Here is a 23,398-nt window from a genome sequence, read left to right on the forward strand (position 1 = left end):
GCATTTTTACTTGCAAATCGTGTCCTGGCACGCACACCCCACTATTAGTCGGCACTTGTACCAGTTACAGGGCAGGTATAAGAGATATGGCTAAAGAAAAACGTACCTAAGAGATATCCAGAGCCTGCATTGGACGACTGATCTCGACCTTGGCTTACTGTACATTGCCTACGTGTGTGCGTCCGTTCGCTCCTGTGTTCTGCACTTCTAATCGGAGGGAGTCAGAGATGTCATCTGCGTTTGGAAATGAATTGCATGCAATTGTGTTCACCTGCGTAAAGTCGGTTTCTGAGCATGCGAAGGGCGATTTCGGGGAAGATACGGCACCCAACGGAACTTACGCCCGAAGATGAATCGGATTACTTTTATTTTTTCCTTTCTTATAGGAAAACCTGTTCCCCGATTAACAAAGTGATAGCGATGTGGCTCCAAGACGCCTGCCACTTCCTGGGTAATTGCAGCCACCAGCAATGTAACAAGTAAAGACCCCGCCGTTATTCTCCCAAGTCAGCCGCTACAAATTACACAGCAGGACGACTAAATCTGTCCAGTCTAATTCTATAAATCAGAATACCAGTATCCCAATCTGCCTTCAGACAAGCTCCAGCCCAGATCTCAAAGTAACTACGAGATCACAGGAGTTGTTACAAGAGGGACATAAGGTGGGGCGCCCAAAAGTGGGCAAAAACTTTGATGACAAAAGATTATTAGTTGATAGCCTAAAATAGTTTTAATGGTGGGGTGGATGTAATGAGGACCCACTATAGGAAGTATGGTTTGGTCAATTGTCAACAAGTTAAATGATAAGTAAATGCCAAAATTGAAATGTTCCTATATAAACCAAAAATATATATATTGTTCACTGACATTCTTAAATGTCAAGCATACAGTCATGCGAGCTCCTGTGACATCACCCGTGTAGGAGTCTTTGTGCATTTTCTGCAAAACAAGTTTGCAAGTAAGTCAGTCACTCTCTGCCTGTCTAGTTACAGAAATTAATCCCTTACAACACAACGATCTGCTGCAAGGAGTGAAAATTGAGCATCATGGACATATTTATTACAGACACTCCATTTATTTCATGTATATTATTCAGATAGGTCATACATTGCGTTACATGTATCAAACAGTGACTTTAGTTGCTCTTTAAGAATCGCTGTTGTGAATACGGTTATTATTTCCATTGTCTTGTTACTATCCAGTCCTAAAGGATTCCGTGCAGTACATTAATGGGGTACGAGTGACATCTGTATCACTCAGGCTATATAAAATAATGACATGACTTTATATTGCTTCTCGGTGGCCCATACAATGCTGGAAGATGTATGGTTCTATTACAAGAGTCATTTGTAGAGATCAGACTGTGTAATGTAAACCGGTCACAGCTCAATTTAGCATCTTTTTCTTTTTCGCAGACTTAAAAAGCAAATTTGATTCCTGTGACTATATTTGTCGTCCTATTTTTAGAGTAAAATAATGTTCTTTGCTTCTTAAACTGTCTTCTCTTCCCCGAGGATTGGAGGCTGCCAAGAAACCGACATTAATTCACACGAAAGCCACCGGGAATAAAACTGGTCATTGAAGCTAAGATTATGCTGAACGATGTAAACATGATCTCTGGGCTGATTGCAAGAAAAATAGCAGTTTCTTTGCGTTTGTAACAGTTCTTGGAAGAAGAGAGAATGCGGCGAAAGTACTGGATACTTCTACAGTATTGCATTTTGTGTTTATGTGACAAACAAACCCGATGACATTAGGATGTGTCAATTTCTCTCGCCAAGACTGAAATTCATGGCTCTTCAGCGTGACCCCCTGGCTTTGTTTATCTAGACAAAATGACAAGTCGCAAAGTTCGGACGAGAGTACATGCAGTACAATGCACGTCAAGATATCACAGTGATATCTGTAACACACAATTCTTTCACGGAAAATAACCTTTTAAGGAAACATCATTTTGAGGGCAGCTAAGCAGAAGGACCTGCGTCTTACCTGTCTGCTTGGCTCGTTTTGAATCAGCCAGCACATTGTCCGGTTGGATGTGATTGACTGATGCCAATAGACAAAATGAAGTAAGTCACAACAGAAAGAACGAAACAAAAAAAAGTCTTTATCTCTCCATTAGCCCTGAAGAAAACAAATTGCCAATCCTCATCTCCTGTTCTGCTCAAAGGTTTAAAAATAAACAGAGAAACCCAGCAGTAGCATAAGTACGACTTTGTAGTGAAATATAGATAAATTACATTATTAATAGAATTCATTAACTTTTTAATACACTACTTTACATGTAGAAATTTTAACAAAGGAGTAGAATGAATAAATAACTATATTATCAATCGCTATATTAAAGGAACTAAAGAATTTCTTTATACACTACAATACATGTATAAATTCTTCCATCAAAGTTACGTTGATGGGCATGGTCCCCGCAAGACGCGTTGATATATGTGCCTGCAATAACAGTCACAGTTTCCAGACCACCCTGCAGGTCACATGTTACAGGTCACCCAGCAAGTGCACAGGGGAGTTCACCAACGGTCACAGTTTCCAGTGCAAGAAGCAGGTGCACAGTGTATTGCCAACTGTTATATTTTCCAGAGGACAATGGTAATGCATTGGCGGGCGAGCGTTTTGCGAAGTAACTCCGAGCCAATGCAACCGATTACAATGCTAATATTTTTCTGCAAATCTACAGACCGGTACCTTTAGTTTGGTATAGAATGTGCCCTGCTCAGACAACGGCATCATAGAAATAGGTCACTCATAAAAGTCGTACTTATGCTATTCATACATAGATGGCAAGTTTGGTTGGAGAGCACGTTGATGCCAATAATGAGGCGTTAAACGAGCCCACTTCCGTGCCTCCGACCCTGCAATCTCCATACGAGTACATACAGTACCAGGGGCAAACGCAAGATTTGTAGAGGGGGGTTTCCACACCACGCCACCACTGGGCGTGACCAGCATGCATGGGGGAGTGGCTATAATATTAGACAGTACTTGGCTGCTCTCCAACTCTTCCTATCCCCATAATATACATGGGAAATGCTGCGTGCACTACTGTTAGGTGCACGCAGCTTTCCCTTTTCAAGCAGAGCTGTGTGAAGCGGGGGCAGGGTCCAGCCACCTCAATTATACAGTGCCCCAGGCTTGGAGGGGGGTTTCCAGGCACTAGGAAACCCCTCCTCGGTTTGCCTATGAGTACCATGTATATAGACAGATTAGGAATATATATCCGCAGTTCAACATGTGCACATTGTCCACGATGAGGTCACTGGCTGCAAAGTGCACCAGAAACAGATATGCTTTGTACCCGGCACAAATGTCTCCCTGAGTATAAATCCATATACATTAAAAAAAAAAAAAAGAGATTATTGCTTTACGCCCCATTAGACATGAAAAACACACTTATCTATCACTGCGTCTATATGGTTTCACACACAGTTTAGGACATCATAGGAACCAATGTGAAAAATTGCATAATTCTGGAGCTGATGTAATTCTACATTTCACAGTGAGAGAAAGGCAGTTTCCATGGCAACAGAACACCTTCTTGGAACATTTGGGGGCTGTGTTCTACCTCTGCCAGGGTCCAGAAGTCTGTCAGCCCTTATACTGTGGGGTGAGTGAATTGTGTTGCTTTTTGAGTAAACAAATCTGTTCTAACAAGTAACAAATATCATATCGTATGAAAGATATTTTGGCTTTAATGGTCATTGCAGCAATACATCGCACACAATACAAAGTTATGCTTAGAAGGACAAAACAATTACCTTCCCTCAGACGATCCACCAGGAAGGTGAAACCTGTGGTACGTGGATGTAGCACGTATTCATACTTCTCAAGTGCATTCTTTTCAGCAAATTCGTGGCTGCGGGCTTTCGTGTTGTCTAAAGAAAAAGACAAAATCATTTTACTTCCAGCCCAGTAACAAACCATTTAGGCAAAACAACATTTTAAGTCCAATATATATTAATAAAAAATCTAGTTTCCAATAATTCTCTTGATTTTCCTGTTAATAAAAAGATAAAGCCAACATTTTCCAGGCAGGCAACGGTACATGCGCAGGACAGACTGCATCATCGTACCACCTTCCAAGTTTTGCTATGGGGCCTGTAAATTTAGTGTTCCGCTCCTGTACAGAGGATTATACCAGCCCAATTTTTCACTCCACCGAGTCCTCACCAAACAGAAAGCCAAAGGGCAGTGCGCTCAGGTGCCCTGCCTCTGTTCTTATGCCTATTACAGACAGATGGGTAATTCAATATTACGTAGGCTATGATTTTAAATAATGTAGGACACAAAAATGTACTTGGCAAATTAAAGAACTTTACTTTAAAGAGTTTTATCAACAACAATTCACTGAAAGTTCTTCAAAAGTTGTAGACACTCACATACAATGAAGCATGTTACTATTACACTACAATCTGATTGTCACCAGTCCGTGAGTTCCCATTATCTTCATCCCTAAACTGCTATTGGCTAACAATAAACAAACTAGTTTTACTACGATCATACTTGGCTCCATTACAGGCACCAGAAGCTGGACTCAGTGTCCTGCTGGGAGCTCATTCAGGTTAAAAGCTGATAATGGAGAGATTTGAGTTAATGTGACATTACTTCCCCTTCCCCTGTGTATGTATCCACTAATACCCACACAACACAAGTTCATCAAAACTGTCATTCACACACTACCTGCTCAGTTAGAGAAGCTCCGCCCTTCTAGCATTGAAACCTGCTGCTGAGGAGCAACAGAGAGCACAGTGGATGTATTTAGCAAAATGAGTTCACAAAATTAGTTCACCCATCTCCTGAGATACTCTGTGCTGCTGAACATTCCAATCAGATAGAAGCCCACTTGCAACACCAGGAACACAAGGACTTGTTAAAAATGTATATAAGAAAAAGATCCTCTAACCCAGGTGTCCAAACTCAGACCTCAAGAGCTACAAACAGTTCATGTTTTCAGGGTTATTTTAATCATGCACAGGTGGGTTAATCTACTTGGCTGGGCCAGTAATTATCCCACCTGTTTCTACAGATGATATTCTGAAAACATGACCTGTTCGTAGCTCTTGGGGACTGAGTTTGGACACCTCTGCTCGAACCCAAGCAACACAATTCATAAAGCAGTGAACTCCTTCCAAGAGTCACACAAAATATCTTTTACGGCATATAACAACTTCAGCACATGGAGAAAAAAGCTTAGTCAGCAAATACCAGTCTGCTTTGGCCCAATTACTGAAGCAAATATATAAATATGAAGGAAGAACAGGTATTTGCATGCTGATCCTGCACTGACTGGTACCAATAAGGGTGGAACAGTGGCCAGAGTCATACTTTAAGTATCCAGTGTGTAAAGCTGGGCTGAAAAGGACGACATGCAAAGACCATTTCCCTTCTCTTATGTGGCCTATTTGCACATGGAGTATAAACTGAATCCTTCGTTCTAACTTCCTTAATGACATTATTTGCTCAGGATTAATGTACCTTTTAATCCAGTTCTTTATTATTTGCCAATTTTGGTTATTAATCACTTGTCACATCTTCCACAAAACACAACAAAGCTCAATATGTAACAGAAACTCTAATTCATGGAAATCAGTGGGTTTGTTTTATGACATGTGTTGCAGTTTGGATTTGGCATCACACCAAGCCGCGTTAACGCTGTACAGTGATTAATGACAGATTGCTCGATCAGCCGTGAATCAATGGAAAATTCTCTTTGCTGCCCAAACATGAGTTGAAGGGATTGATTCACTGACCCAAGTAATACGAATGAAAAAAAATACAGGGGATGCAAAGCATGTAAATCTAACAAGCCTGATATAAGATACAGGGGGGAGAATGCAGCCTATCCCTTCACTAGGAACCAGTGACATCACTAAGAGTGCAGCCTATACATTCACTAGGATCTAGTGACATCACTGAGAGTGCAGCCTATACAGTCACTAGGAACCAGTGACATCACTGAGAATGCAGCCTATCCAGTCACTAGGAACCAGTGACATCACTGAGAATGCAGCCTATCCAGTCACTAGGAACCAGTGACATCACTGAGAATGCAGCCTATCCCTTCACTAGGATCTAGTGACGTCACTGAGAGTGCAGCCTATCCAGTCACTAGGAACCAATGACATCACTGAGAATACAGCCTATCCAGTCACTAGGAACCAGTGACATCACTGAGAATGCAGCCTATCCAGTCAAATCACTGAAAGTGCAGCCTATCCCTTCACTTGGAACCAGTGACATCACTGAGAATGCAGCTTATCCAGTCACTAGGAACCAGTGACATCACTGAGAATGCAGCCTATCCAACCACTAGGAACCAGTGACAGCACTGAGAATGCAGCCTATCCAGTCACTAGGAACCAGTGACATCACTGAGAATGCAGCCTATCCAGTCACTAGGAACCAGTGATATCACTGAGAGTGCAGCCTATCCATTCACTAGGAACCAGTGACATCACTGAGAGTGCAGCCTATCCAGTCACTAGGAACCAGTGACATCACTGAGAGTGCAGCCTATCCAGTCACTAGGAACCAGTGACAAGTCACATGATTAGAGTAGATGGGATTTATGAATAAATGATGTCACAAGTTCCAAGTATATTGATAGGCTGGTTATTTTCAAGTATTTTGGTTCAGCAACAAAATTGCTGGCAGTAAGAATTGTCTCGGGACCTCAATAGTTCTTAAACGGATAGTGTACATAAACATGAAAATTGGTTCATCATACAAAATGGCTGCAGGACTTTTAGTGCAGATGGACGGAATCAGCCAAAGGGAAAGGACACTTCTTTCTTTTTAGTAAAACTCACCTAACATTTTCTCAGTCACTTGATCTCCCTAACAGCATTAGTATACCACAGGTGACATGATTTATAATATTGGAACTTTCCATGATTAGATAATGATGGCAGAATTCTCAAGAGAAGAGGATTTTTAATTAGACCTTCTTAATCACGGAAAAGCAATAAAAAAACTTAGGTTGCTGTAGATGCCCAGAATAACTACATAAAACATTAAAAAGAAAATACCTAGGATAAAAAGTTCAAAGCTAGAGGGTTCAAACCCCCAGATTGTAATGTACATTTATAGATGAACAGTAACTTTCAGTGATATTAAGATTCTGATTTGTGGAACAAATAATAGTATTTAAAAAAATATTTTTAATAACACGAAAAAACGTAAAAAAAAAATAATATTGCAAGAAATACTCATTTGGATTTTCTACAGCCCTAAAAATACAACTGGAAAAACGCACACCAATATAAACATATATATGTATTGAAACAATTGAAAGGACATTATGTCTAGACACGGGATTTGCCTAATCTGTAAAATCATAATGAACATGTAATTAAAAAAAAAAAAAAAAGTGAAACGTCCCAAGATAGAAGCAAAGCAACATTTTTATTTGATATACTAGGAAATGCATGCATTACAAAGAACACTTACAAATACTTACACTGCAACAAGTTAAACGTGGAGGTTCAATGTTCCATAAATAAAAGTACACACTTTGTAGGACAGACACTGATCAGCCACAACATTAAAACCACCTGCTTAATATTGTGAAGGTCCCCATTGTTCCACCAAAACACCTCTGCCCGTCAAGGCATGGACCCCACACCTCTGAAGGCGTCCTGCAATGCTGTGTGATCTGACACCTTTATATCATAGCCTGCATTAACTTTATCAGCAATTTGTGCTGCAGTAGCTCTTCTGTAGAATTGGACCAGACAGGCTAGCCTTCACTCCGCATAAGTGAGCCTTGGATGCCCCGACACTGTCGCCGGCTCACCGGTTGTCCTTCCTTGGTCCACTTTTTGGTAAGTACTAACCACTGTATACCGGGATCTGCACACAAGACCCGCGTCTTGGAGTTGCTCTAACCCAGTCGTCTAGACATCACAGTTTGGCACATGTCAAAGTCACTCAGATCCTTACACTTGTCTGCTTCCAACATCAACGTCAAGAACTGGCTATTCACTTGCTGCCTAATATATCCCACCCCTTGACAGATGTCATTGTATGATGATAAATGTTATTCACCTCACTTGCCAGTGGTTTTAATGTTGTGGCTCAAAGGTGTATATTATCTAGCAAGCCTGCTAGGCAGTAGCTTTACCTAGCCACATATGCCATGATATCGCGCCACGTGTAGCCTGATATCGCAGCATCTGTAGCCTGAAAAGAGGTTGATGCCAGATAATAATTTTACCAAAAATCCGATTATTATACATGTTCGTAATTGGAAAAAGACCATCGTCGGCCTACATGTGACCATGTACCAATCGCAGTGACTAGAAGTGATCTTGCTGCTCTCCAACAATACCCTTTACAGCTGCGTCTGATGTGGCCAAGCTGGACACGGACTGTGTCAGACGTCCTGTGTGTGGCTAGCATTTGCATTCGTCCTATTGTTTAATTATCACCGTTATTAGAGATGTTTATTTATATGGTACCACATAATTCTGTAGTGGGGAAATCAATCATACAATATAAAACGTAGAGGTCCAAACTGCCAAATACAGAAGAAGCAAAGGCAAAACACAGAGCATTCAAGATGCATAAATGCAATAACAAGATATTATGCAAAATACGCAAGATGCAATGACAAGGCAATAGAAAAACAAAAACAAACATACTAGCGGTATAATACAAGAAAACATGATGAATAGGGTCCTGCTCCTTGGAGATTATAATCTAATAGAGGACTATCTTGTTATACCTGCTTCTTAGTTAGACAATCTCAAACCTTTTGCACCAATTTAGGACACACTTTCCTACTCTCCTGGAATGTCCGTGAGGTCCCCGAATTTTAGGGTGTCCTACTGGACTCCCGAAAGAGCAGACACTTCCAGATCCTATTCGGAGATGAGGCTTAATGACGTAATTCACGTCACAAAGCCCCACCCTTACTATACATATACCGCAGTATTGCGGTAGTCTACGTCAGTGGGCGGGACTGCGGTGATCCTATTATGTCACCAGACCCTCTCGCCACTGGACCTCCCACAAGGATCTCCCAGAGTACAACAGATAACTATGGATTAGGAAAGTCCCAGGCTCAACTGCCTTTACAGACAATGACCAGTCCATGGAAAGAAGTAAAGCCTTTTCCAGTGTCGTCTCAGACAGGTTTGAATCTCTGTAACCGCGTAACAAGATAATACAGGTCAGTAAAACTCCTAGAGCCTTACTGAATAACAAGGTACAAAGAGCAATGATTGGCTGTACAACAATGTGAGGATACTACCCTTTAGCTGGGCTGTCAGTTACCCTCTGTGGGATTCAACTCACTCGGGTAGACCAGAGTATATCCAAAATAAGATTTTATTACGACAGCACAACACCACAAGACGTTCACAAGTTACAGGGTAAATGGTAGCATGTATCCTCCAGCACCAGCACTCCAAAGCAATCTCAGTCTCTTTCGGAGTCTTCTCCTCCCGCAATATTACCGCTGCCGATTAGCAAAACAGTTACAGTGTCGCCCAGCTTGGGATACTGGCTCACACAGACCCTGTCCTGGTAGGGTTTCCTCCAGCGGCACCACGATACCTGGCCCAGAGTCCTTTTCGCTGATGTCTTATATACCAGGATCCTCCATGCTAGACTAGCTCCCTTGGCATTCTGTTCTCCCTCTATTCTTCGCTGTATACACATGAAGTAGAGTCAAATGTCTAAAACCTCCCCCTTACAGCAGGGGTCTCCCAGTGGACACTTTAGCTGCTAGACATACTGTCTCTGTTACCTTGATTATATATTGGAATGGCTTGACTCAATTAGCTATTTTGGCTGGATACCCTAAACATGGGGTTACAAAATTACAGCAGGGAATGACACTGCACGCTTACATGAAACAATAAGACTTTTGACACATTGTATCAGCAGTGTTACGCCTTCTGAGTCTGTGATACAATAACATTTATATTGTTACCTATTGATACATTTCCCAATGCTATTTCAGCCAGTATATTACTGTGGAGGCACGTTGCATATCATATAGAAGCTCTAACCTCATTACCTCTCAGATTACCTGTTGACCTAGCTAATTACCATGGGCTGCCAGCTAGTTAACTCAGACATTGTTCTGATCACAAACCAAATCTAAGCTGCACCTCATAACAATGGACATTTGAGACAAATGGTAATTACCTTAGCTAACACAAGCAAAATGACTTCTGCTGTCCTGTTATTTTCACACAGTATGGCAATATTCTTTATATTTATACTACATACAATATTGCAGGTAACAGCAAGGGCAAAATGTACATGAAATAATAATACACATAATACACGGATGCTCTGGTGTATATACTTAGACTGGGCCAAGGATTAAAAAGTACATTAAACCGTATTATTATTATTATCCTTTATTTGTTAGGCGCCACAAGGTTTCCGCGGCGCCGTACACAGTACAAAACAGTCGACTATACAGGGTGAAACAGTACAAAACAATAAACAAAAATACCAATACTTCAGAAACTCCAGGCAGGCTGATGCAAAAAACGGAGCAGAAGAACAGGTAGGGAGACATAAGGGAAGAGGGCCCTGCTCAAGTGAGCTTACATCCTAAGGGAGGGAGAACAGAACAGGCACAGGGGGGAGCCAGATAAGGTAAGGGGGAGAGCGAGTTGAGAGCGAGAGGCGGGGTTATGTGGATGGTTGGTATGCTTTGAGGAAGAGGTGGGTTTTCAGCGCACGTTTGAAGGAGCACAGAGTAGGAGAGAGGCGGATGGAGCGAGGGAGTTCATTCCAGTGAAGGGGGTAGCGCGGGAGAAGTCTTGGATTCTGGAGTGGGAAGAGGTGGTAAGAGTTGAGGAGAGGCGTCGATCGTTGGCCGAGCGCAGGGAGCGGGCAGGAGTGTGAATGGAGAGGAGGTTAGAGATATAAGGGGCAGTAGAGTTGGAGAGAGCCTTGTAAGTGGTGGTGAGGAGTTTGAAAAGGATTCTGTAGGGGAAGGGGAGCCAGTGTAAGGCAAGGCAGAGAGGGGAGGCAGAGGAGGAGCGGCGTGAGAGGAAGATGAGTCTCGCGTCCGCATTGAGTATAGAGCAGAGGGGGGAGAGATGGGAGTGGGGGAGGCCGATGAGGAGGAGGTTGCAGTAATCCAGGCGTAAGAAACTTGTGATGAATAAAAAGTTCTCAGTCCAGTAGCACCCCGTTTTCTCACATCTAGTCAAATATCAGCTTTAATGGAGTCTAGCCTATTTGTTTTCTACTGATTGCTGCATGCACCATTTCATTAAGCTCCTCAAGAAGCCCCCCACACACTTTTTGTTCTAGTGGAACATACAGGTGCATTTTTTTACAGTACCATCAATATGCAGATGAGGCATCTTATTTTAATGAGATTGTTGTTCAAAAATAAATGAAACACAAAAAAATTGTCTGTCCCATCAATAATGTTTAACATCGCTCAAAAATATTTGTACCCAATTAAAATAATGACGCGGAGTATAAACACTTACTAGAATAACTCCCGATACTTGTTCTAGGACCTGTGTCTGAAATAACTTATCGAAAACTAAGAAACACAGTGTTGCTGCTATTTGGCAGATGGGTTAGGAATAACTGACCTTCCTTAGCAACATCTGTAGCCATGGAAACAAACTGTGGACTGCACCGGTTGTCTCCATGCTTACATATGTTGCTCAGCTATAAATAACCCACCAATCAAATATCAGCAACAGTTGGTTTTGGCCTCTTAAGCTGATGATTTCAGTCAGAAGTCACATTTAAAGCTTCAGGAATTCTTCCAGCAAATTGTACTACCCAGTATAATTATTTTAATTGGGCAACATCATTTTAGAGCAAAGTTGCCCTTTTTATAACCTTTTTTTCTTGAATCCAAACTAACATACTTGAACAGCAGCTGTTTAGATGTAAGCAGAGTTAAAGTACATAAAGCTGTCAGACAACGGAAATTTAGAATGTAACAGAAATTTCCATTTACCAGGAATTACAATGTTCTTTCTGTAATACTGCCCAACTGGCCCTACAATCAACCCAAGAAATACTGATAATACAGTATTATAATATTCCCCAGCACTCGGTCTGTTCTCATCACATAACTTTAAGTGCTGTGAACCCACAGAAGTATTTATCTCCAAGACAAAATATGTTAGAATATACATATCCTTCTTTTGAGCAAGAACAAGTAACATTTAGTGATCCCCATCAAGGATAATCAAGCACTATAGTACGTTTAACCCAAATTACTTGTCACAAAGCCTCAATTATAATCACAACTCTGCTGGGTGTTTACCAATGTACAGTTTAAAGAGAAGCTGTTTAGAGCTCTGTGGAGTATTTTGCAGACTGGGCAAACATCTGAAGAGGGCTCGATGTAACACCAAATCTTTACCCCAGAACACACTAACTGTTTAAGGTCATCATAAGACCAGGTTCTATTAGAACATTTCTACATTGGAAGTTTGCTAAGTTATAGGAGACCAAAATATGGAGGATTTCCAGATATCGTTATTTATTTCTACAGCGCCACCAATTCCGCAGCGCTGTACAGAGAATATTTGTCATTTACATCACCCTGCCCCATTGGAGCTTACAGTCTAAATTCCACAACATACACAGACTGGGGTTAATTTTGTCATCAGCCAATTAACCTATTAGTGTGTTTTTGGCGTGTGGGAGAAAACTGGATCACCCAGAGGAAACTCACGCAAACACGGGGAGAACATACAAACTCCATATTTTCAATTATAAAGGTAAAATACACTGTTAAAAGGTAAAGTCTTAACCACCTGCATCTTTAGGACAGTGTCATGATTGGAATTTTATACAGGTTAAAAAAAAAAAAATGGAGACTGCAGTCATTTGAGTTACTGTGACATCACTGGTCCCGCCCTCATGCATGGATCCACCAACCCATGTGACCCTTCTCTTTTAGCAGACTGTTGTGCAGATTATCATATGAGAAAGTTAAAGTCTATCAAACCTAAACTAGTAAATCAGCAAAAGGAAGGAGAATTGGGTGTTTCAGAGTAGATATCGTTTTGTACTCATTACTAGAATCATGACAGCCGAAATGTGATTATTGCCATAGAAAACCCCCGTTTTCTACACAGCTACCTGTAAAGAATGTTTCATAAATGTCACCCCTTGGGTGTCACACTCGCTGCTCTGGCACTGCCCAATGTGCGCTATCGCAGTTCTCTTGCAGGAAGAAAATTACCTGTTACAGACGTGCAGCGCGTACACACCAGTACTCTTCATATGACCATGGTATGTTACAAATAAACAATAAATGTATCAAGCTGCGAGTTTCCGGCACGATTGATAAGTGGAGATGTTGCCTATAGCAACCACAGTCAAGTTATCAATTATTTAGTACATTCTACAAAATGACAGCTAGAATCTGAATGGTTGCTATAGGCAACATCTCCACTTATCAAACGTGCCAGAAACACTCAGCTTGATACATTTACCCCTTAGACTAGGGATCATTCATTTAACCATGGAGAACACAGCCTCACTACACACAGGGGCGGGAATAGCCACGTAGGCAATGTACAGTAGGGTGTGCCGAGATCGAGATTTTAGCCGTTTCATTTGCACCAGTTACAGGACAGCTGCAAGTGCCCACTGATAGCGATGACTACATGTATGTACGCCAGAACATATGTTTCCAAATAAGAGAAACTATAAAAATGCATTTTATGTACAGTATGCATTAAGAAAATCCTGATTTATGTATTTCATGTAGAAAAAAATACATTATTTTTTACATATATTATTAATGATTATTAATAAATTTTACATTTCTTCTACAAATTATTTTTTTGGAATACGTTCTGATGGGACTTTATATTACACATATACATCTGCGTATCCTGCAGAGTTCTGTCTGTCTGCATGCGGCAGGTAACGTAGAGCCTGAGCGCACTTATACCCAGAGTCAAATGGAAAAGTTATCTTGAGATGCGCTTGTATTTGAATGCGGACGTACGTGCCTGCAAGTTACCTGCTCGTTTGTTTTTTAAATGCAGGTAGAGTTCACATTGCGTAATAGAAATGGGGGTAACCGCACTAAATGAAGAAATAGTAGGCTTAGTACTTAACCCCAATATTCTTATTCCAGATAATTTTTTATATATTAGTTCCCAAGATGTACTTAGAGTCTTACGCAGAGTTGCCGCCAAATTGAGAGTAATTTAAGTTAAAATGAAAAAGCAAAGTGTAAAAATAGCATCTTTATGCCCATACGCCGAAGTGCATGCATCTCAATATACATTCAGTTCAATAAAATATTATTTTCAAAACAGCACCGTGGGTTGCGATTAGTCCACAGGGAATATGTCTGTGATGGATCGGAGATAAAGAAGGAAACGTTCTGCATTCAGATAAGCACATTTTAATCTATATGTACATTTCTATCACAGTGTGCATACAACACATCTTTGAGATCTCCTATGTTTAAAAAAAAAAAAAAATCTATATTTTATTCAAATATTTTTTAAAATATATATATATATATATATATATATATATATATATATATATATATATATATATATATATATATATATATATATATATATACACACACACACACACACACTTCTCCCCCAAACTGACACATGCACGTCGCCCCCATGTCTGGATCTTGTGCACTTCCTAAGAAACGGACACTCTGAAACACTGATGAACTAAGGGAATAAATAAAAAAGTTTTTAGCAACACGTGCACCGAATGCTTTATTACCGCCAGAGGGTTATTCTGTAGTTTAAAGGACTTTTCTAAAATATCCTAAAGTGTCCAAAATGATCAATGCTCTTCACAGTGACCAAGTAACTAGGTCTGTCTATAGGACATCAACACCAAGCAACAGTGATTACTTTCTACCCTCAAGGTCTGGCTTTCAGAACCTCCTGGATAACAGGTTACGGATAATAGACTAAACCTATAATACCTATGCGTCACTGGGCCAGGAATAGCAGTTCATGATGGTTGTTACAGAAGTGTTTTCAGGAGCAGGCCCGGCTCTCGGAATGGCACAGAACGGACATCACATCCTAGCGCTACCCACACTTGTACTGTGTAGGTCCCAACAGCTGATGATTATGTGTCAGTATCTGTCTAACATCCACTTATGACCTGATCATTACACTGATGCAGACTCATCATTTTCCTTAGTGGTGCTTAACATGTCTGGATTAATTATCATTCAGACCACGTTAAAGTGTTGCCGTTTAGGTAGATTTAAAAGCAAATCCTGAAGTGGTACATGCTGTTCTCGTCTGACGTAGACAATCCATTCCGCTCAGAATAACTAGCCTCTGAATAGATAAGTGCCTGTACATTGAATAGATTTGGCTGTGTTTTAATGGATCCGAGGCTCCAGTATTCCAGGAAGAGGCTCTAGTTTTTCCCAAAATTTGTAAATTCATATACAATTAAACAGTTGATGCTCACACAAGTTATTTTTAGTTCTTTTGACTAAAAGTTCATGTGAACTCCGCTCTATCAAGGAGCACAAAGAAGAAAATCCAACACGCTCTGTGTAGTGTATTCTTACACATCGCTAATCATCTTTCATGTGACAAAAACAAACTTTCTGACACTAAACTTTGGTGTGCTTGAAAGACTGAGTGTTGACTCGCTGATATTATTATTATTATTATCATCCTTTATTTATAGGCACCACATGAGGTCCACAGCACCGAACAGAGGTTAAACAACAAGACAGTAAATGGTATAATAGTACAATACAGTAAACAAGTAACACTATAACTCAACACAGCTACTAATAGCCGGGATGGGTAATAAAGTGCAAGGAGTATACTCAGTGCAAGCTGAAACCTGTGGCCACTGATACAGGGTAGGGAAGAGAAGGGGGTCCCGTTGGAGGGACAGAACAGATTAAGAAGGGGCTGCCCAAATGTGAGCAAGCAATTTATCCAGAAGGGTGGGTAGCACGGTGGCCTAGTGGGCAGCACTTCACAGCAAAGTCAGAAAAAATCCGCACTTAGGTTGGTGCATGCTTCTGAAGCCTTGAGAAAAGTCACCATCCTGAACCACAGGTTCTTGCACTGGGGTGGAAAGTGGGTGTATAATCATCATCATCATCATCATCTTAATTTATTTATACAGTGCCAGGGAACGCAGAGCCGCATAATCGTCAATAAATAAACAGAAAAAAATACAGATAAGGGGCATGAGGGGATAGGAGGTAGAGAGGGACAGATATGTGAGAATTAACATCGAGGGGTAAATGTATGAACGTGCGGGTTCTTCAACACCCGCGTGTTCGGCGATTAAATTTCAAGCGGCGCCGCTTGAAATTTAATCGCCGAACACGCGGGTGTTGAAGAACCCGCACGTTCATACATTTACCCCCAAGAGGTTTAGGGTGGTGAACGGACACAATAGAGGTGGAGTGAAAGGGGCAGATGGAGCGTGAGGAGGGAACGGTCTTAGGATGGAGCCAGGTAGTTAGGTCTGAAAAAGTGTGTTCTGAGGGAGCTTTTAACAGATTTGAGGTTGAGGGCGAGTCTGATTGGGTGAAGCAGGGAATTTCCCTGGCGAGAAGAGCAGACAAAGTCCTGAAGTTGGGAGTGTGAGGTGGTGGCAGGAGAGGAGGAGAGTCGAAGGTCATTGACAGAACATAGTGGGCGAGTAGGAGAGTATTTCTTGACAAAAAAGTTGAAATGTCGGAGGCTGGAGGCATTAATGAGGTCTTTATAAGTGAGGGTGAGCAATCTGAACTGTATTCTGGGCGGAAAGGGAACCATTTGCAGAGATGCATAGCGGAAGAGAAACGTCAGGAGAAGATTAGTTGCGCTCAGCACAAGGGAGACAGACATGTGTCAGTCAAGCCAGATGAGAAGACTGCAATAATCAAGGTGGGAGATGACAAGAGCATGGATGATGGTCTTGGTGGCATTCAGGGAGAGGAAAAGGTGTAAAAGAGTGTTAGCGATGGGGTTCTGCACTTTTATAGTTTATGAATGGTCATTAAAAGCTCCACTATATTTTATTTAGTAGGACACACTTAGACTGGTGGACATATCTTTTCTCACCTAGCTAGTGATTTATAGAGTTTTATGATGGTATTTTGATTAATTATACTAAATTATATGTATCAATTAATTTCTCATAGGCATGCAATACATTTATGAAATGTTAGAAGCTATCGATGGCTTTAAGATAATCAATTACTCACAGAAAGAAATTGTTAGTTGAAAGCAAATTATTGACGATTGTCGGTATTCCAACGCTGGAGATTTACAGAGCTTTAAATGTGAACATTTTAGGATGTTATATAAAATCGATGAGGTAGCTAAATGAAGAGTCAAAGCCAACACGCCTTAATTGTAAACTGCAGAAAATTAACCAGCAATATAAAATATAACAATATTCAAAGCAGTGTAGTCTATGACAGCCGTTAAATCGAGAGATGGCAAAGAACATGGTGACCTTGCCTTAGGGAGAGTAATGTCTTAAAATGTGATCCCTGAAAATGATAAACTAAAAGCTGAACCATGCATGCACAATACAATCCAGATCCGCAGTACATTACGAGAGGAAGACTGCATTTAAAACCATCATCAGCATTTAGGATAAGCTAAATCAATTTACTCCAGTTATATTTAAAAATTCAAAGACATTGATCTTAAGTATTCCGGACCTGGAAGTTACAGAATCAGTGGACAGAGCGACACACTTCACGAACCATCTGTTAGTACTGTGTTACTGATCCTGTGATGATCACTGAGTTGAGGTCTTTAGAAAAGCTCAACACATATATTATATCTATTACTTATAACAAAGTGTTTTACAGAAACTAAAAATACTCAACAGGATACAGGTGTTCGAGGGTGAATACCGCTGTGCAAGTCGCTTGTCTGGAAGCCCGGAATCTGGATATGAACCGGCAATTGGCAACACCGAGGTCTATCGGTAGGTGAGGGGCTTTCTGCTCACTGGGTAGGTACTGGTAAGGTCCAGGGCAGAAGAGGTAGGGGAAGGGCAGGGTCCTGTGACTTGAGGGGCTAGTACTGATCTAACACACTCCAAAAAATGCTAAATTAGAGGGTATTGGAGATGTTCGTTCTGGAAGAGCATTGATACAGTTGGATACCTGGGAAATACCTACTCAACAAATCAGTAAACGACAGGCCAGTATTGTGGAAAGTCATTGCAGATATCAGTAATTTGTCAGGTCACATGAACAGTTTGGAGACCAACCATCATCAGCTGACCTCCAGAAATCACCAAATGAATGAGACAGACGGTGCCAATAGAGAAAGGGAATTATTTTGCCATTCAGAAGAGTCTGGATTTTTAGAACATTGATTATCTTTTTTAAAATAAAGACTAAGTACAATAAGATATATTTACCAACGGGAATATTTTTCATGAAATTAAAGTGTACCCGCGCACACAGTAACCTCAATTATTTTGTGAAAGGCGGCAATATTCAGCCCATCAATTCGCTAGGAACCAGTGACGCAAAAAGCCTTATGCCTCCGTGATCTCACTTGGAAATTGTGCATTAATGCGCTGCTTTTGCACGATGATTGGTTCGGCCCACAAGACGTCTGCCATGAAAAACTTCTGTGACAGCACTTGTTCACAGTAAATGGATAGGCGGCATTCTCACCAATACCCATTCAGCTCATAAGACTGTTGATCCAGCCAGAAAATTGCAGCAAATAACCGCTGCCGACACAATTTGAAGGCAACAGCATTATTCACCCTACCACAACACTAAGATCTAGTGACCTCGGTGAGGACCAATATGCCTCACGTCACAGTGATATCACCAGTATCTAGTCATTGACTCAGGCCACAAAACATCTGCCACCACCACGATTAGGACCACAAGGTACAGTTTAATCATAGGAGTACACTGAGAGCTTAAGCATAAACTAGAGAAAATCTGTATTTCCTCATTCACAGGCTCTGAAGTAGAACTCTTAGCTGAAGCAATTAAATATGAATAAAACAAATGTCCGATCCAATGTCTTACGGATGCCAAACCCAACTAATAACTTGTCATCTTTGCTTAACTACAGAGGCTTATGCTTATTTTCGGATGTTCCTTCCCTTACTGCCAAGCCCGGTCTTTCTACCTTGGTCGCAGTTAATCTCCAAAATGTTCAGCGACCGCAGTTTGTCTCAGTCAGACTTTTTCGCTCTACTCTTAATTCATTCCTTAGACCCCCATCTTCCTATTTCAGGACAACATGTACAGTTGAAAGTTCTGTGATGACGTGCCAGCTGGCGCCGAACCTCGCGTCAGCGAGAGGGCTTGTTGTCGTATTCCAAGGTTTCCAAATCCATTTTGTATGTACAAATTCTAGACAATCTGGTTTGAATGAGACCATCTCAGTGGTCGCCGTTAAAAAGAAAAAAGAACAACAGACATTTCATCTCTGCGGAGTTTGTGTTGGATCGACATGAGAGATGTAAAAAAAAGATACAAACTCGAGTTAAAGGATCTTTAAAAAGTTCCCTCCTTTGAAGTGGCAGATAAAAAACACAAGAGAAGCAGATTCTAACCCCATGATCACTTCCTACGAACCATTTCACTAGGAACAACACCATTAAATATGAAAAATGCCTCCGTACTCTTAGATATAAAAATATCTTATTAACGACAATAATAAAAACTTGTCGTAAATGACCCAGACAGGAGTATAAATATAAGCAGTGATGACATGTCATATTTACCACCGAGATAGAACACCTGCCAGTAAAACCACTGGAAAAAGGTTTTACAATTAACCCTTTCATACCCCATGACTGCGAAGGGCGAGCCCCGCTCATCCCCCAGCTGTGCACAGGGATACGGGAAGAACAGAAATAATCACAGGTCACAAAACACCGGATCGGGGGTATTGCCTTTTTCGGTTGGAAAAATAGGTGGGGCCAGAAAAATATTGCAGGCGTGTCCGCTGATATCACAGAGAATTCTTCACGCCTTCCACTCTTGGAGGAAAGAGTCCAGATTTTGAGAGAGACGCTGAAAGAAGGGGTGTCCCCGTATCTGAACCAAGGGCAACTTTAAGTCAAGCCATCGCGCTTGCAGGGAGCAGTCCTCATTAACAGGATATGACATGAACAGAAAGAAAATAGTCATTGGACAAGACTAGTATAAAAGAAATACATGATATGTAAGAAGTCCGACTGTTTATATCTCCACATTGGGAAACAGTCAAGCAATGGATAAAAGTTGATTTTCAGCAATTAAAGTGAATCGGTCACATTCATACAGATAACCTGGGGACAACAGAGTGGCTTAGTGGTTAGCACTTCTGCCTCACCGCACTGGAGTCATGAGTTTGATTCCCGACCATGGTCTTATCTGTGTGGAGTTTTTATGTTCTCCCCGTGTTTGCATGGGTTTCCTCCGGGTGCTCCGGTTTCCTCCCACACAACAAAAACATACTGGTAGGTTAATTGGCTGCTATCAAATTGACCCTAGTCTGTCTCTGTCTGTCTGTCTGTCTGTGTGTGTGTGTTAGGGAATTTAGACTGTAAGCTCCAATGGGGCAGGGACTGATGTGAGTGAGTTCTCTGTACAGCGCTGCGGAATTAGTGGCGCTATATAAATATATATATATATAATCTGATGATGATACCCTCTGTGACAGCGCGCTGTGTTATATACAGGCTTTGCCGAGCTTGTTGCTGAGAAGATCCCCCCCCCCCCCCAATTTGCAAAGGAGTGGAACAGAAAAAAACGCGCCCAATATACCGCAGTAATCCCCTACCAGCTCTCTGTACTTCTTACTGGTGGAGAGAGCTGACAAGGAACGGGGGGAAGGCGGTGGCAGAGGTGGCTGTCATGCTAATCTCCATTTTTCATGCTAACTTAAAGTGACTTGAGTGCAGGCAAATGTACCTTTATCCACTTGAGAGAGCAATTGTGTGGTGAGAGGTTTTACTAACCAATCTAATGTCAAATGTGTCAAAGACTGCGCTTTATGGCTGAACAGGCTCACAGTATTACAGTGACAAAATCCAAACTTACAAGATGTTAGCTGCGGGAAAAATAGGAGCGGAAGACGAAAAGACTCTTATTTAAGCGACTGATAGGTAGAAGAACACAGATGCCGAGCGTCATACTCATTATCTACAGTATATACACTGTGTTAACACAACAGCACGCTGTAAATGAGAGTATGGTAAATATTTATAAATAGCCATTCTTACAAACTCACAAAGGAATATGAAGTCAGAGGGAGATAATGATTCTATTAATATTCCAACTTTACGTTGACTTGACGTCTCTTCTGCCTACTGACTCCAGAAGACAGGTAGAGAATAAATCCCGGGATGCTATGAAAAGCTGGTGAGATAATCTTCCCATCCCAGACGCTGTTCTCCTTGCTGACTCCTTCCCTCTCAATGAACAGCATTATAGATTAGTTGTCACTTACGCAAATGGACTTGGCTGTGCGAGGGAGAAACTTGGCACATGTTGTGCCTTCCTTTGTCTGCCTGCCCGTATTTACAATTCAGCAACACCCTCCGAGCGGTGTTTGGGAAAATGCAACTGACTGTGCAAGTAAAATGAACTGTGCCTGTCCTTGCCATTTGCTTGGAGGCCAGACTATTATGTGTATGCGGCTGAAATAATGGCCAAAACTGAGGACAAAGCGTATACATTTATACACACACTATGAGATAGATAGGATAAATACGACATCCGTTATATACCTATAGAACAGGTTCCGCCGTTACCTAGAATTGGCATAATGTAGTTGCAAACCGAGGCCTGTTGGATGACTCAATGACGCTGTGATTTTTATAATACATCTTGTTTTATAATACATCATGGTGTCTGTCCATCCAGTATCCTTGTATACAGATATTTATGTGTTTTCTCTTGTTGTAATATATATGGAAAATACTGTCGGTTGTATACGTATAGCTGTTGTTGATGGGGTCAAATTGCATCATATATCTATATCCTTTTGACTGTAATGCGTGCAGTTATATTGCCTTCTTAATGCTTATGCATTGCACTGGTTTGTCTGCATAAGATGTACGATTTGTATCCTCATAAGTTGCCGGTCGATATTAGTTTTAAGCATTTTTTACATAACTGCACTCCTTGCATTCACGTTCCAAGGTTAACCATGTATGCCCGCTTCAAGTATAAGTAGTATCTGCACTAGTTAAGTGTGGTTGCCCAATGGCGCACATCGTCACTACCGGATTCTTATACGGACCTTGTGTGTTAGCAGCCCTTGTTTATAAGTTGCTAGGCTACAACAGTCACGTCACTTCCTTAGTTACATTAAGAAGTTTACATATTGGGTTGCTAGGCGACGCTTCTCTGTTTCACTGTAGTTACCTGGACTGTTTTTTAACCAGGTGTGGACTTGAGCAGGTAATTAATTGAAGGGGGTTGGATTATGATGCGTTTTGGTACCTTATTGGTTATTTAAAAGTTCACTTCATGTGCAATCTGTTTGACAAGGCAGCCTTTGATAAAGGTGCACCGAAACGGACTATAGAGACCACATGACAGTTCTTTTGAGAAGTATTGTATCATCTTAGGTTGCTGTTTCTTTTGATTAAACTTTGGTAATTTTTGTTACTTTTTGGAGTACTGGTTACCTAATATTATCATACATAATTAAATGGTGAAATATACCAACATTCTTCATAAAGCCTGCCACACCTGATATTTTTTCCTGGGATGGCCGTTTTACGTATCTTGTGATTGCCTGGACATACAGCTGCATGACAAGATCCAAACAGTTTGATAATGGTTGCCATACTGACCCTCCGGCTGAGACAATCCAGCGCCCCAGGGGATCTTGCAGACATTTATATATGGAGTATAAACAACAGGTTGAATTGGAAATTCTGTGTGTCAAACTCAAACCAGCTCACATTTGTAGCTCTCTGCAAAATATTTCTAAAATGAACTTGATCTTCCGTAGTTGAGTATGCCGAAGGGTTCCAGAATTAAGTATTTCCTGTAGTTAGCCTGGTTCATAAGAATGGCACCCCAACCGATCAGATGAGATTAGGGATTTTAACAAATTACAGTCCTCAATGTAGATATTTGTCCAATGTAATTGATGGGACAAAGGAAAGACCACGATTAAATAAGTATAAATAACAGCTTTCCCCCTAGGTCTATAGGAAGTCTTGATTATCATGTCCGCATGTATCTCAATGGACACAACCTCTTCCTCATTCTAGAAAAGGCCAAAAAAACTCAGAATGAAGGGTTAAATCTCTACATCTGTTCGTAGAGAGGACGGAAATAAAATCCCATCAGTGAAGTAAGGGAGACACTGACCAGGACTTAACTATATTGCCAAATTGTCAGTGTTACAGCCAGCAAATAAGATAGAACAGCGAGTCCCTGCATAAAGTACCTAGGCTACAAAAAGCTATT

At 41.1% G+C, this 23,398-nt stretch overlaps 1 protein-coding gene across 8 annotated transcripts in view; it reads right to left on the minus strand.

Annotated features, from left to right (window-relative positions):
• LCLAT1 (lysocardiolipin acyltransferase 1) overlaps window positions 1-23,398 on the minus strand; it is a 92,207-nt gene that overhangs the window by 46,061 nt on the left and 22,748 nt on the right. For all 8 annotated transcript variants that reach the window (XM_075204376.1, XM_075204371.1, XM_075204373.1 and 5 more), the window contains exon 5: window positions 3,771-3,887. In XM_075204376.1, coding sequence (XP_075060477.1) covers window positions 3,771-3,887 — 117 coding nt within the window. The remainder of the gene's footprint in view (window positions 1-3,770; window positions 3,888-23,398) is intronic.

Source organism: Mixophyes fleayi, chromosome 3 (assembly GCF_038048845.1).
Source record: "Mixophyes fleayi isolate aMixFle1 chromosome 3, aMixFle1.hap1, whole genome shotgun sequence".
Classification (NCBI taxonomy): domain Eukaryota; kingdom Metazoa; phylum Chordata; class Amphibia; order Anura; family Limnodynastidae; genus Mixophyes; species Mixophyes fleayi.